Below are 13,535 nucleotides of genomic sequence, written 5' to 3' on the forward strand. Positions count from 1 at the left end.
ATGCTCTTTGTAAGCTCTGTTTGAATTAATATTGTGACTAGTGGCTTCTCATAGTTAAAGGAAATAAAAAGCCCTAGTTATAGGGGCACCTGGGTGGCTCCGTGGTTGAGCATCTGCCTTTGGCTCAGGTTGTGATCCTGGGGTCCTGGGATCAAGTCCCACATCAGGCTCCCCACAGAGTGTCTGCTTCTCCCTCTGCCTGTGTCTCTGCCTTTCTCTCGTCTCTCATGAATAAATGAATAAAATCTGTAACAGAATGACTTAGTTATATTAGAATAAGATAATGTGCTTGGAGTATATTTTTAAGTATGTGTCCTGTGTTCCAGAGTCAGATAAAAATGGCCCCTAGAAGAATGATGTAGTGAAGGAGAAAGTTGTCCTCTGATGGGAAGTCTTTATTAATGAAAACCTTATTTACTACTTTTACACTTTCTATGCTTTTAACCAATACAGGCGAAGGGTGTGTATGAAAAAGTTGGAGAAGCTACAGAGACTGCTCTCACATGCCTAGTAGAGAAGATGAATGTATTTGATACCGAATTGAAGGGTCTTTCTAAAATAGAGCGAGCAAATGCCTGCAACTCGGTCAGTATTTAAGCTTGGTATATTGTCCATGCTGCCCCTTCTTGCTACCCCCTCTCGTAGACAGCTAAGATACATGTACCTGATCTCCTTAAACTTGTGGCATCTCCTTCCTCACATTCACTCTCAAGTCCAATGATTTGGCTATCTAAAAAAAATAGGAGGGATCACTAGATATTTTCCAACACAATTATCCATGCCCCCAAGGTCTGCCTTCTCAGAGCTCCCAATGTGGGAGCGCACGGTCCTTGCTCCCAGCAGAGCCAGGCTGCTCCTCGCACAGTGAGAGACCCACCCTCTCTCCTATACTCTCACTCCCAGATCTTTATCAGCACAGGATGAATAGTAGTATGGTTTTTATCATAAAACTTTCTTTTGACTTTATTTCCCCCTTTAGCACCCTGCTTTTCTCTTCTAGTAAAATTTCTCAAAGCAGCCATCTTAATGTATTCTCTTGTTTCACTTTTCCTGTTTTCTCGAACCCATTCCGCTCGAGCTATTTAAGCATTTTGGTGAACACACCAAGTCTCAGGCTGTGAAAGGGGCTTCAAGACCAGCCAGTCCAGTCCGGCACTTACAGGCAGGAAAAGTGAGGCCTTCTGTGACTTAGTGCAGTCTCCCAGGGTGAGGCAGAATTAGACTTATGCTCTAGTATCCTTTTTTGCATCATTTGTCTCCTTTATAATAACCATCCTGAGGATGCAAAACTCACACCAGAATTAAGGATATAGATTTCCGCTAAGTGTGTCAGCTCACAGCTCACAACTAGCGATCATAGTCACTAGGGCCTGGGGCGGGTCCTATGGCATCTTGCTCCAACAAAGGTGGCTTCCATAACACAGGAGAAGTCCAGTCCCCTTGTTTCTGAGAGAGCTCACCCCCTGACGTCAGCCTGGGGTTGGGTGGTGGGCCTGGCAAAGCCACACTGCCTGACTGCTCTGTTATTAGTTGGTGTGACTAAGTCCCTCAGAGGCAGCTTTAGCTTCACAGAGACTGAGGGTTAGAATTGTTTGATTCTAGATCTATAACTACTTGATGAAGGGAAACAAGTAGTATTATGGAGCTTGAAAGTGGTACGTTAACTGTCAGAATGACCACAAATAAGGGTATGGCTCTCTGTTCTCTCATCTGCAGACTAATAAGCATTTTCTTGCTCCATGGCTGCCTTTGCCTCATTTTTTGTCTGCAGCAGAGGGGGTGGTGTGTATGTCAGAAACGATGGTCATGGGGCTCCTTCACTGAAAGTTCCCAGACCTGATCCCATGCCAATCCCCAGCCCCCAGAAAGGAGAAGTGTGTTAAAGGTGAAATGGGGGCAGCCCAGTGGCTCAGTGGTTTATTGCCGCCTCCAGCCCAGGGCCTGATCCTGGAGACCAGGGATCAAGTCCCATGTCAGGCTTCCTGCATGGAGCCTGCCTCTCCCTCTGCCCCTCTCTCTCTCTCTCTTTCTCTCTCTCTCTCTCTGTCTCTCTCATGAATAAATAAAATCTTAAAAAATAAATAAATAAAGGTGAAATGGGCCTAGTGAACCATCTGGAAATAACTCCTGCTCTGGACCATGCTAATACTGGAAGAAACGGCTTTGTGTCTGTGCCTGTCCCTCATATATCTGGTACCTGCCTGGGTCCACACCTTAGAATCTCTACATGTTCCTTCAGTCTTCCTAGAGCATTTGGTACAACAAATGCTGGAAACTAAACACATAATATATGCAGTTGAGGTGATGCAGAATTCAGTAATGGTGTTTTTTTTGTGTTTTGTTTTTGTTTTTTTTTTGCTTGAGGCCGCTCTGGCAAGAGGGTGGCTATAGTCCGTCCACCCACCCTGGCACAGAAGCCACAGACATCAGTCCACTCATCACTGCCCACACTGGATGTGGGGGTTCTTGGGGATTTCTGCAGCTGTCATTAGCTTAATGTCTGAGTGGGAGGTAGGAGAAGATCAGGGTAATTCAAATAAAGGCAGAAAACCATAAATCATTTCAGTGGATACAGAAAAGCCATCTGATAAAACTTCTGTTCATGATGAGAATTCTGCAAATTTCACCTTCAAGCTGATGGTGCATTTACACAGAGCCTATAGTAATGTCATACTTAATAGAAACAGAAAAAGTTCTACTTTCCCTGTTTCTATTCAGTATTGTACTGGCAGCTCCAGTCCATGCAGTAAGGCCAGAAAAGTCAAAAGTATAAAAATCAGAAACAAGAAGTATACACCGTAGGTAACGCGGTTGTATACACAATGCAGATCTGACAACGTCTCAATCTGAAGGGTACTTTATAGTCGTCATTTACCCAAGCTGTTGCTCTCTCCATCCCTGAAACATTCCCTCCCGGGCCCTCTGCAGACTCCCTTGGCTGAATTGTCCATCTCCCACCAGGGGTAGGGAGACCCCAGGGCCCATCCTCCACCTTCCCTGTGTGCAGTTAACTCCCATGAGGTCTTTGGTCACCGTGCTAGAGTGAAGAGTGGTGGCCGCTGGCTCCCTGAAGCTCTTCAGAATAAAGAAAACAGCAGCTCTTCCAGGTACTTAGTAGCCACACTGGACAGCCACATGAGTAGCTCTGATCGAACATTCCCACCATGGTGGGAACTTCAGCAGTGCTCTGGACCACCTATTTCTGCCCCCAGTGGCCATGACTTCTTGGATTATTTGTACTAAGTGGTGTTCCTTATCCCCTGCTAGCTAATTCTTAATGCAACTGCCAGACCTTGAAACCTCCCTTGTCTTCTTCCATTTTCACTTGTTATAAAATGTCATGAAGTGATTCTTAACATTCTATAACCAGTTTCTCACCTCTTTTTCTTGTAAGTTTTTCCAGCTGCTCAGCGTGGAGGCTCCTTGAGTACACCAGGTCATGCCAGCCTGTACCTCTGTGCTCTTGGCTCAAATAGCCCTCCTGTTTTTACTCAAACATCCCTTCTGTTTTTGCTCCTGTTTCTTCTGACCATTTATGTAAAATTGCAACCTGAACATACAAATTTTCCATCCACCTTCCCTGCCTTATTAAAAAAAATTTTTTTTTCGGGCAGCCCCAGTGGTGCAGCGGTTTAGCACTGCCTGCAGCCCGGGTGTGATCCTGGAGACCCAGAATTGAGTCTGTCCGGCTCCCTGCATGGAGCCTGCTTCTCCCTCTGCCCCACCCCACCCCCATGAATAAATAAGCAAGAAATCTTTAAAAAAAATTTCCTCCCCATAGCACTTTGTTTACATTCTAGTGCGTCTTTCCCAAACTAGAGGGCATGTATAAGCTTCAGGAGGGGGAGAATTCCACTTGTTTTTGTTCATTGTCTATTGCTAAATCCCCAGTGCCTGTCAGGTAGTAGTTGCTTAGTGAATACTCAGAAACGGGCATCTAGTAGCATTCCACGTTTGTTGTCTTATAGGTCATTAAGCAGTTGATGAAAAAGGAATTTACTTTGGAGTTTTCACGTGATAGAAAATCAATGTCAGTTTATTGTACACCAAACAAACCGAGCCGGACTTCGATGAGCAAAATGTTTGTGAAGGCAAGTACGGCACATTGCAGTTGTGATATTCTCACCAGGATTAACATCCTGGGTGAGCCCAGTAAATAAGATTGTTGACCTCAGTCTGTAACATTTCCAGGGGGCTCCTGAAGGTGTCATTGACAGGTGCACCCACATTCGAGTTGGAAGTACTAAAGTCCCTATGACCCCAGGCGTCAAACAGAAGGTCATGTCTGTCATTCGGGAATGGGGTAGCGGCAGCGACACACTGCGGTGCCTGGCCCTGGCCACCCACGACAACCCTCTGAGAAGAGAAGAAATGAACCTTGAGGACTCTGCCAACTTTATTAAATATGAGGTTAGCTGATGCAAAGTTTCTTCCCCCACGCCCTGCACATTCATTGTGTTCAAACAGTGCTCCTTCAGTAAAAGGTCAAATGAGTCTTGCTTTTGCCAAGAAAAAGGTGTGGTTATTTGTTTTTCTGCAGGTCAGATGCATCACCATTCCAATTTAGCTTGCTGCTTCCAACACGTGCAGTTAACAGTTTAACACAGGTCTCTTACCTTCAGGGTGGAACCCTTTAGACTTGAGCTAAAGAAACTTGTAAAGCCTATTCTGCAATTCCCATGTAAATGAAGATGTTTTTTAAATTGGGAATGTTTTTTAAACATTTGTTAGTTATTAAAGGTCAAAATATCCAAGTTGAGAGATTTCTCCTTATCTGCTCATAGGATTCCTTCCTCCCAGGTATGTGCCTTCCTGAAGCACTGCCTGGAAGGAGTAAGGCTAATTTTGGCACTTGGGCCACTAGAGTAGCCACCACTAGAGTGCTCTTAGTCCTTGGTAGGTGTTTTTCCTGATTTCAAAGGAGGATTGTCACCAGAGGTAAAGGATGATTTGGTCACAAGAATGCAGTATTTCATCCTTTCCGATTAATTGGAATTCATATTCATACTATTCCTCAGTGGATTTATATCTGTATGAATTTTAATCTTAGAGAAGAGTCACCATTACATAATTTATCATAAGAAGACGCAGAGACCTTTCCTCTTAGTGTGTGACTGGCCATTGTTGACACTAAGGAAAAGACTGGAATGTCCTGTTTAAGCGCAAGGTGATTCTTTTGCTGTAGACCAATCTGACTTTCGTTGGATGCGTGGGCATGCTGGATCCTCCAAGGATTGAAGTGGCCTCCTCTGTAAAGCTGTGCCGGCAAGCAGGCATCCGAGTCATTATGATCACAGGAGACAACAAGGGCACGGCGGTGGCCATCTGTCGGCGCATTGGCATCTTTGGACAGGACGAAGATGTGACGTCAAAGGCTTTTACAGGCCGGGAGTTTGATGAGCTCAGTCCTTCAGCCCAGAGGGATGCCTGCTTGAATGCCCGCTGTTTTGCTCGAGTCGAACCTTCCCACAAGTCAAAAATTGTAGAATTCCTTCAGTCTTTTGATGAGATTACAGCCATGGTGAGTACCTTTGGGCTCACACTACACAGACACAGCACATTGTGATTTTTGACTGTTAAATTTTTAGTACCAGCTCCCAGATTTGGAATATCCTGATTTCGGTCACAATCAGGGTTCTTTGTCTAGGGTTCTACCAACCCATAGTTGGCATGCTGTGTGTTACCTGCAGGGAAGGCTCTAAAGATGTAGACGTGTGCCTTCTGAGTCATTTGTGGAGAAATACATGGTGACACCCAGTCTTTGTCTTGATTAAAGTATACAGTTTTCTAAAAATTAAGAGAACTCATTTGTGTTCTATCACCCAATCTTCAGATAACCCTACCTGAAATTAGATGGTACTGGTCAAGCATTAAAGCTGCCTGTTGGTGGGGCATTTCTAGTATTTTTCCTCTAGTGTGATTCTTCACCCAGACACATTCATGTTTTGTAATATTTGCTTTCTGTTTGTAAAACCTTAAGAAAAAAAGATGTTACTTGAAAGCAGATATTACAGATACACTTCCTTCCTCTTCTCCTCTCCCAGAGGGAACCACTGTTCTGAATTCAATGTTGGGTGTTTAGTAAGCTTAAAAAACACCCATGGAAATGATAGCTTTGTAGACAGTATTTAGTATTTTTACATGTTTGTGACCTTTGTAAATGGCATGTTATGGTTTCCACCTTTTTGCAGTCTACACCTATTCTGAGATTTCTCTGGGTGGATGCAAGTGCTGCATTGTAACTGCCATGTGGGTGGTTTTGAGTTTTGTTTGGTAAAAAAAAAAAAAAAAAAAGTCATAGAGATGATTTTTTTTTTTCATAGAGATGAATTTTAAAGTCTTCTTTGTTTCATTTCCCAGGTTAAGAGTGTTTTGTGATGCCACTTTGTAAAAATGATAGTTCACTATGTCTGTGCCCAGAGGCCCCCAGCTCCATTCCTACCCCTTGCTTCAAGATGGCTGAGCCTTTTTCAGGGATGTGTGTGTGAGGTGGCGGCAGGTCTCTGTAAACCACTTCTCATGTTCCTTTTCAGACTGGGGATGGTGTGAATGATGCTCCTGCCCTGAAGAAATCGGAGATCGGCATTGCCATGGGCTCGGGCACAGCAGTGGCTAAAACTGCCTCTGAAATGGTCCTGGCAGATGACAACTTCTCCACCATCGTGGCTGCTGTCGAGGAGGGGCGGGCAATCTACAACAATATGAAGCAGTTTATCCGCTACCTCATCTCCTCAAATGTGGGGGAGGTTGTCTGGTGGGTCCCTGTGAAAGATCCCTTGTAGTCCTTGGTCTAAAATCAGGCCTTGGGATGACCAGTTTTTCAGATTATTGTTCATATGGCAGCAGCTTTGGTCTTTGGTGGGAAGGTAGAGGTTCTTCCCACCCGAGAGGGCTGTCCTGCAGCTACTCTGATGTGTAAAGGATGCTCTCAAAGATAGAAATGAGTTTAACTATATAAAGTAACATAAAATTCTTGGTTTTCTAACATTTTACTTTAACTCGAAATTAGGACAAATGTTTTATGGTGGCCAGAAAGTAAGTTCAAGCAGTCACTGTTATTGTCCATTGATATTTATTTATTTATTTATTTATTTATTTATTTATCTTGTGGAGATGAAGAACGTGCTAATGCTATATAAGTAGTTTCCAAAATAATCTGGGGTCTCTTTCTTTGGGTGGAAACAGTATTTTCCTGACGGCAGCCCTTGGATTCCCTGAGGCTTTAATTCCTGTCCAGCTGCTCTGGGTCAATCTGGTGACAGACGGCCTGCCTGCCACTGCCCTGGGGTTTAACCCTCCTGATCTAGACATCATGAACAAACCACCCCGGAACCCGAAGGAACCTCTGATCAGTGGATGGCTCTTTTTCCGTTACCTGGCCATTGGCTGTGAGTACAGTTTTTATATTGTGTTTTGTTTTGTTAAGATTTTTATTTATTTATTCATGAGAGAGACAGAAGCAGAGACATAGGCAGAGGGAGAAGTGGGCTCACTCTGGAGAGCCGGATGCGGGATTTGATCCCAGGACCCGAGATCACAACCTGAGTCAAAGGCAGATGCTCAACCACTGAGCCACCCAGGTGCCCCTATATCATTGATTAAAAAAAAAAAAAAAAGTTCATGAGCCAAGATGTTGTAAATTCATCCCTTAAAACCACTTTTGTATCCCTGTATTATGTTAGCAAAAAATGGAGTTTAATAAACCATATACCACTTTACAGGAAAATTAGTTGTTTTAGTTATCCTTGTCATTCCTTAGGCTGTTATGAGATTTTGAGATTTAACCTAAAGGGCAAAGGGATACAGGGGTATCCCTGAGTCGGGGTCAGGCCTTATATCACCAAGCTATGAAACTAAGCTGCATTCCTCTTAAGTAGAGCAGGGAGATGTGTGTTCATCCGCAGTGCTTGGGAAACACACGGGAGCCCCAGCCACAGGTCAGGTTCTATATACGCCATCTCTGTAGACCTTGTTCTCCTGTCCCAGCTGTGGGTTCTTATCCTCACTTTAGAGCATAGGAAATGAGGCCCAGAGAATTAAAATAACTGCCCTGGGGTTCTATAGGAAGGTGGGTTGTTTATTTAATACGTTCATAGGATTTAAAATTCCAAAAGCACTCTGTGGCATAAAGTGAGAAGGTTCTCAGCCAGTCATTTCCCCTCCAACACTGAATTTCTCTTGTACCCTCTGGAAGTATTCAAGCAAATAGATCTATTCTATACACTTACTTTCCTAAGTATTGGTGTGCTATACGTACATGTGTGCTGAACCCTATCTTTGTGTATTTCTTCCTATTTTGAGGGAATTGCCATGTCATTGTCTATATAGCTGCCCTCAGCTGCCTCCTGTTCTATTGTAATTGCTGAGTTGGAGTGTGAACGCGTGCATTTTGGTAGATGCTACCCACATTGGGACCATCTTTGTGGTGTCAAGTCCCTGTGTTCTCTACTGCCCTGTTGCTCTGTAATAAACTTGATCAAATCAAAACTAATTGGTTAGGGAGCAGTGGGTGCGGTGCGGTGGTTCCACAGTCGGCTTCGGGCTCTGGCATGTTGTTTGCGTGCTGCAATAACTGCTCTGGTGGCATTTCCACAAAAAGGATCTGCCAGGCCTTTGATGGAGCAGATAAGGGTATAACTGGGGGCATCATTTTCCCTAAGTCATGGGTGGTGTGATCTGGTCCTCCAGCACAGCAAGGTGCTCTGTGGAGGACATGTTAGCCCCCAGGTAGGGGGGAGGGGCCTGGCTAGCGTAAAGATCCAGCCAGTTCCCATAAGGGCTTTTTCTCCCAAATGCTGGAAGAAAAATTGCGTAGTTTTTCTGTACTGCAGACACCCCTCCTTGCAAACCCACCATCTAGCTGCTTTGGCTGATATGAGTGAGCAGTTGCTAGTGGCAGCGGCAGACTCTCCTGTACCACAGACGTACCAGATCTCCTCTCTGCTGGAGAGTGGCCCCCAAGGTGGCACATGCAGTGAGAGCTGTGGGCTGTAGACCCCGCCTGTGTCTCTTTCCAGGTTATGTTGGCGCTGCTACCGTGGGTGCTGCTGCATGGTGGTTCATTGCTGCCGACGGAGGACCAAGAGTGTCCTTCTACCAGCTGGTATGTGTCTGCCTTTTTTCTATCTTAGAGGCAAAGTGTTACAAGGTTGTCTTTGTGCTTTTTGTGGTTAGGTGCCTACCAAATAATCCTAATGCTCAAATAATAAGCAATTGCATCCAAAATTATTCTGAAGGACCAGGGCTTCTCTGGGAGATGGGGTGAGACCTTGTGTGGGTCTGTGTTCTGGGCTTCCTGTGGAACAGGCCATGGACCTTGGAAATGTACTTGGCTCATCAGGAACTTAATTGGGCATTTGTTGCAGAGCCACTTCCTACAGTGTAAAGATGACAACCCGGACTTTGAAGGAGTGGATTGTGCAATCTTTGAATCCCCGTACCCGATGACAATGGCGCTGTCTGTTCTAGTAACCATAGAGATGTGTAATGCCCTCAACAGGTCAGTGAGTCCTCAACAAGCTGGGGCAAGAGCTCCGCCAGCTAGCGCACTGGGGAACTGGGTGTCGTGGTTTATAGATGATTGCAGAGAAGCTCCTCCCTCCCAGAAAGAAAGAAAGAACAAGCAGCACCAGTTTTAAAAGCTTCAGTCGTCATCACCTCCAGGAAGTAGTGGGAGTGCTTAACCACATGTTCCTTATGAGACAGTGGGGGCCAAAAATAGGGCCTTCAGTGCCCACAGGGAAGGCACTCTTGCCTTTCAGCAGCAAGACAAATGGTATCAGCCAATTAAGCCAGTGATAAAAATGGAAATTTTGAAATAGCGTCAGCGTCAAGGGCAATTGAGAGCAGCTTTGAGTCCATTGAAATGGAGTCTGCTGTGCGAAGCCTAGATTTTAAATTGGAAGTTTGTCCTACATCTAAACATTCTTCCTTTAACTTTGCCACAGTAGAAACTTCACTCGGTAGAATTAGGTCAGTGGGCAATGCCAGATTAGCTGTTGCCTCGTTGAACATCATTCAAAACAGTTTTGGGCACTCGTGACAAAGGCCTTTGCCTTCTGGGTCTGCACATCTCATGTACCTCTCTTTGTCCTACAGCTTGTCCGAAAACCAGTCCCTGCTGAGGATGCCCCCCTGGGAGAACATCTGGCTGGTGGGCTCTATCTGCCTGTCCATGTCCCTCCACTTCCTCATCCTTTACGTGGAACCTTTGCCAGTAAGCGGTCGGGGGCCACAACTGAGGCTGGGGCCTAACTACCTGTCCCACAAGTCTGGGAGCTTGACAGAGCTTTTTTTGTGTTTTAGCTTATTTTCCAGATCACACCGTTGAATTTGACCCAGTGGCTAATGGTGCTGAAAATCTCCTTGCCTGTGATTCTAATGGATGAGACACTCAAGTTTGTGGCCCGCAACTACCTGGAACCTGGTAAAGAGTGTGTGCAGCCTGCCACCAAATCCTGCTCGTTCTCGGCATGCACCGATGGGATTTCCTGGCCATTTGTGCTGCTCATAATGCCGCTGGTGATCTGGGTCTATAGCACAGACACTAACTTTAGTGATATGTTCTGGTCTTGACTGACAGTTTTACATAAAGAAGATGTTTAACTTAATCAATTAATTTTTTTATTGTTTAAAGCAACTGTCTATTTCTGCTGAATTTTCACATGAACATATTGGCTGGTGAAGGAGATTTCATACTCTAGATTTTTTGTTTTGCTTTTCTGACTCCAGTGGGGCAAGATTTTCCTTTTTTATACACATAATTAAAGTGTCCATTGACATGTACAGAGAACTAACACTATTTTATGCAAATATTTTTTTGTAGATGAAAAAGCATGTACAGTGTTCTGTTTAATACTCATCCTTGTATAAAAAAATATAGTTGAGCCAGCAGACATTGTCAGCAAATTAATTGGCAGCAGATTTTAGGAAATGAATGTGTGTGTTTTTTTTCTAAAACTAAATAGCATGTATTGTGTTTTTGCATGATCATCTGGATTTAATCTGAGATCACAGTCTAATTTTTATTCATAAGCCAATTTTTCTGCACTGGGCAGAGTACTGCTACCTCAGTCAGTATTTTTTGGTTTGCCACCCCCTCACCCCCCAGCCCCTGTTCACTCCCACCCCCACCCCCCCACCCTGCTCGGCTGCTTCTCCTGTAGGGTTCCGATGGTTCTGTTTACATCAGTCTTAACAAGAGGTATGCCTGTTCTCGCTTGTGCAGAAAACATTGTTCCAGATTCAATCGACTGGGTTCATGTCCCCCCATGTAGTTTTTAAGGTTATTTATTTAAATGTCTAATGTATTTTATTGTAACAGACATTGTTTTGCCAACATTGCCTATTTCAGTGGCACTTCACAATCTAGTTTAAAAAGGAAAATAAAACATTTTAAATGGACAGAAAAATAACTGTCTTGTTTTTAACTTTTAAGTGGCTTAGCTTGAACTATCAGATGTGTTCAATTTTCTCTTAAGTTCTTAGCTCAGAACTTGAGTTTTACTGTGCTCGAGGGGAAGGTGAATTGTGTTCTGCTGCATAGGTAGCTGTAGGAATTAATGTGTAGGCGCCTGTTGTCACCCATGATACTTTTTTTGCAAGTTTCTGCTGGCCTGTTTTAGCCTGGTGTAGAGAACATAAGGGTGTGTGTGTGTGTGTGTGTACGTGTGTGTGTTTTTGTAAAAATCTGTAAATAGCACATGACCAAATGAACATATTGTATAGAACTATTTTTATTTGAATGTGGCACTAATGAACACCATGGTTACTATGATAAATGTTTGTGCATGTTCGAGATCAGTCTTACCAACAGTGTGTAAGTCATTAACTGTCCTAACTATGGTGTTTTCCTCCAATGCCTTCCAACATCCATCAACTAACGTGAGTATTCCCTAGAATCCTGATGCTTTAGCCTAAAAGTGACTGCCACCGAGTGAGCTAGCTGTGTGACACTAACGAAAAAGCCCCTTGTGTCATGCACTGCTGTGCTCTGTGGCTGTCTCCGAGAGCAGCAAGCATATGATGTGTGGTACCTGTGCACACGTGGGGTGGGTTAGCTGACCTGAGGTGTGATGCCTTTAGACTCCACGGACAGGGACTCAGCCGGATGTTGATGAGGGCCTGGTAAGAGAGAAAACTTGTTTTGCTTTGGTCCAGCTGACAGGCTGAGGGAATGCTGCCTTTGCTAATGCCAAGATGAGGATTCTCAAAAACTTGTGGTTCTTTGGTGTTTACTAGCTACAAGGACTCATCCCAAACCTTGCTACCTTGTTCAATAAAAAGTAAAATCCTAGTGAAAGCAAATAATTGAACCAGCGATTTCCTACATCCATAAGTTTGTCTCAAATAGGCTTTTTTCACCTTTTGGGTCCTCTTTTGCATCTGAGACTTGTCTTCTCTTTCTCCAGGGTACATTATAGCCCAGTTATTAGGGCATGGCTCTGCTAGCAGCCAACCAACCTAGTCATGAGCCAGAGTTGAAGGAGGCCTAGGCAGCAGCTCCCTCCCTGTGGGGTCTGTTTTTGTGAAGGGACTGGGGCCACCCCTAAGGTGTAATAGAAAGGCTCGGTGTTTGGGGAAAAGTTCATGGGTATCAAGCAGGGCAGGGGGCTGTAAGTCCCAGCCTGACACCCTGAGGCCACTGAGGAAGGGGGGCTGGTTTGTTAGGCAGAGAACATAGCAGGGAGGAGGGTTGGTTTTGCTGCTTTTGGCATTAAAAAGATGCGGGTCGAGTGACAAATGCAAGACATGCACGTTGACTGCAAACCAAGGCAGGATGTCGAGCTCCCAGGTGTGCTGTTCAGTGGAAACCAGACTTACCCAACAGTCCGTTCCTCATTCAGTTCCTTGATGCCTCAACAAAACAAGCTGAATGTGGTTTGCTGCTGTTGGAGACACGCAAGCCCCTAGAGGAGCCTGAATCGGTTGTTGTCTGTGGCTTCCCATCTTCAGGCCCACAGAGGCGGCTTGGGTACCTAATGCCTTCAGCCCGGGCAGCTGGGAGCACCCCCTTGTCGGTTCTGCTGAGAAACATGCCCCCTTGAGCACCTCACGGCAACCGTACTGTTGTGGACACAAGCCTGGCCTCAGGCCTCCTGCACTGAGGGCCACGTGCCCAGACCCTCACCCGGCACCTGCAGGAAGGCACAGGCAGCCTCTGCTTTTGCCACCATCAGGACTAGACAGGGCAGTGTCCTTTACAGACTCTACCAAAACCTGTTCGCGTTCCTGCTGATGGGCAGGTAGGCCTTGCACAGCTTTTTCGATAGGGCTTTCCTAGAAGACGGTGATCTCCCCTGTCCCCACACTGGGAGCCCGCTCCACCACTCATTTGGCATCTGCACAGAGCAGGTGACCTGTTCCTGCAGAGCAAGCTGCCTGAGCTCCCAGCCAAGCAGGGCAAGTGCCAGCCTCCCCCACAAACAGCTGCTACCACATCACCCTCAAACCTCGGGGCCTGAATGTCCTTGAGGTGGCAGACGTCAGGAATAGAAGACCACAAGCGTTAGCTCAGTGTCCTACCGCCCAGAGCC

The 13,535-nt window shown here is 45.3% G+C and overlaps 1 protein-coding gene across 1 annotated transcript in view; it reads left to right on the top strand.

Moving 5' to 3' along the window:
* Positions 1 to 13,535, top strand: part of ATP2A2 (ATPase sarcoplasmic/endoplasmic reticulum Ca2+ transporting 2) — a 61,069-nt gene that overhangs the window by 46,122 nt on the left and 1,412 nt on the right. The window contains 10 exon segments of the mRNA NM_001003214.1: positions 454 to 585; positions 3,969 to 4,091; positions 4,192 to 4,410; positions 5,186 to 5,521; positions 6,534 to 6,754; positions 7,186 to 7,388; positions 9,018 to 9,103; positions 9,366 to 9,499; positions 10,099 to 10,216; positions 10,306 to 10,426. Of these exon segments, the coding sequence (NP_001003214.1) occupies positions 454 to 585; positions 3,969 to 4,091; positions 4,192 to 4,410; positions 5,186 to 5,521; positions 6,534 to 6,754; positions 7,186 to 7,388; positions 9,018 to 9,103; positions 9,366 to 9,499; positions 10,099 to 10,216; positions 10,306 to 10,426 (1,693 nt within the window).

Source organism: Canis lupus, chromosome 26, assembly GCF_011100685.1.
Source record: "Canis lupus familiaris isolate Mischka breed German Shepherd chromosome 26, alternate assembly UU_Cfam_GSD_1.0, whole genome shotgun sequence".
Taxonomy (NCBI): domain Eukaryota; kingdom Metazoa; phylum Chordata; class Mammalia; order Carnivora; family Canidae; genus Canis; species Canis lupus.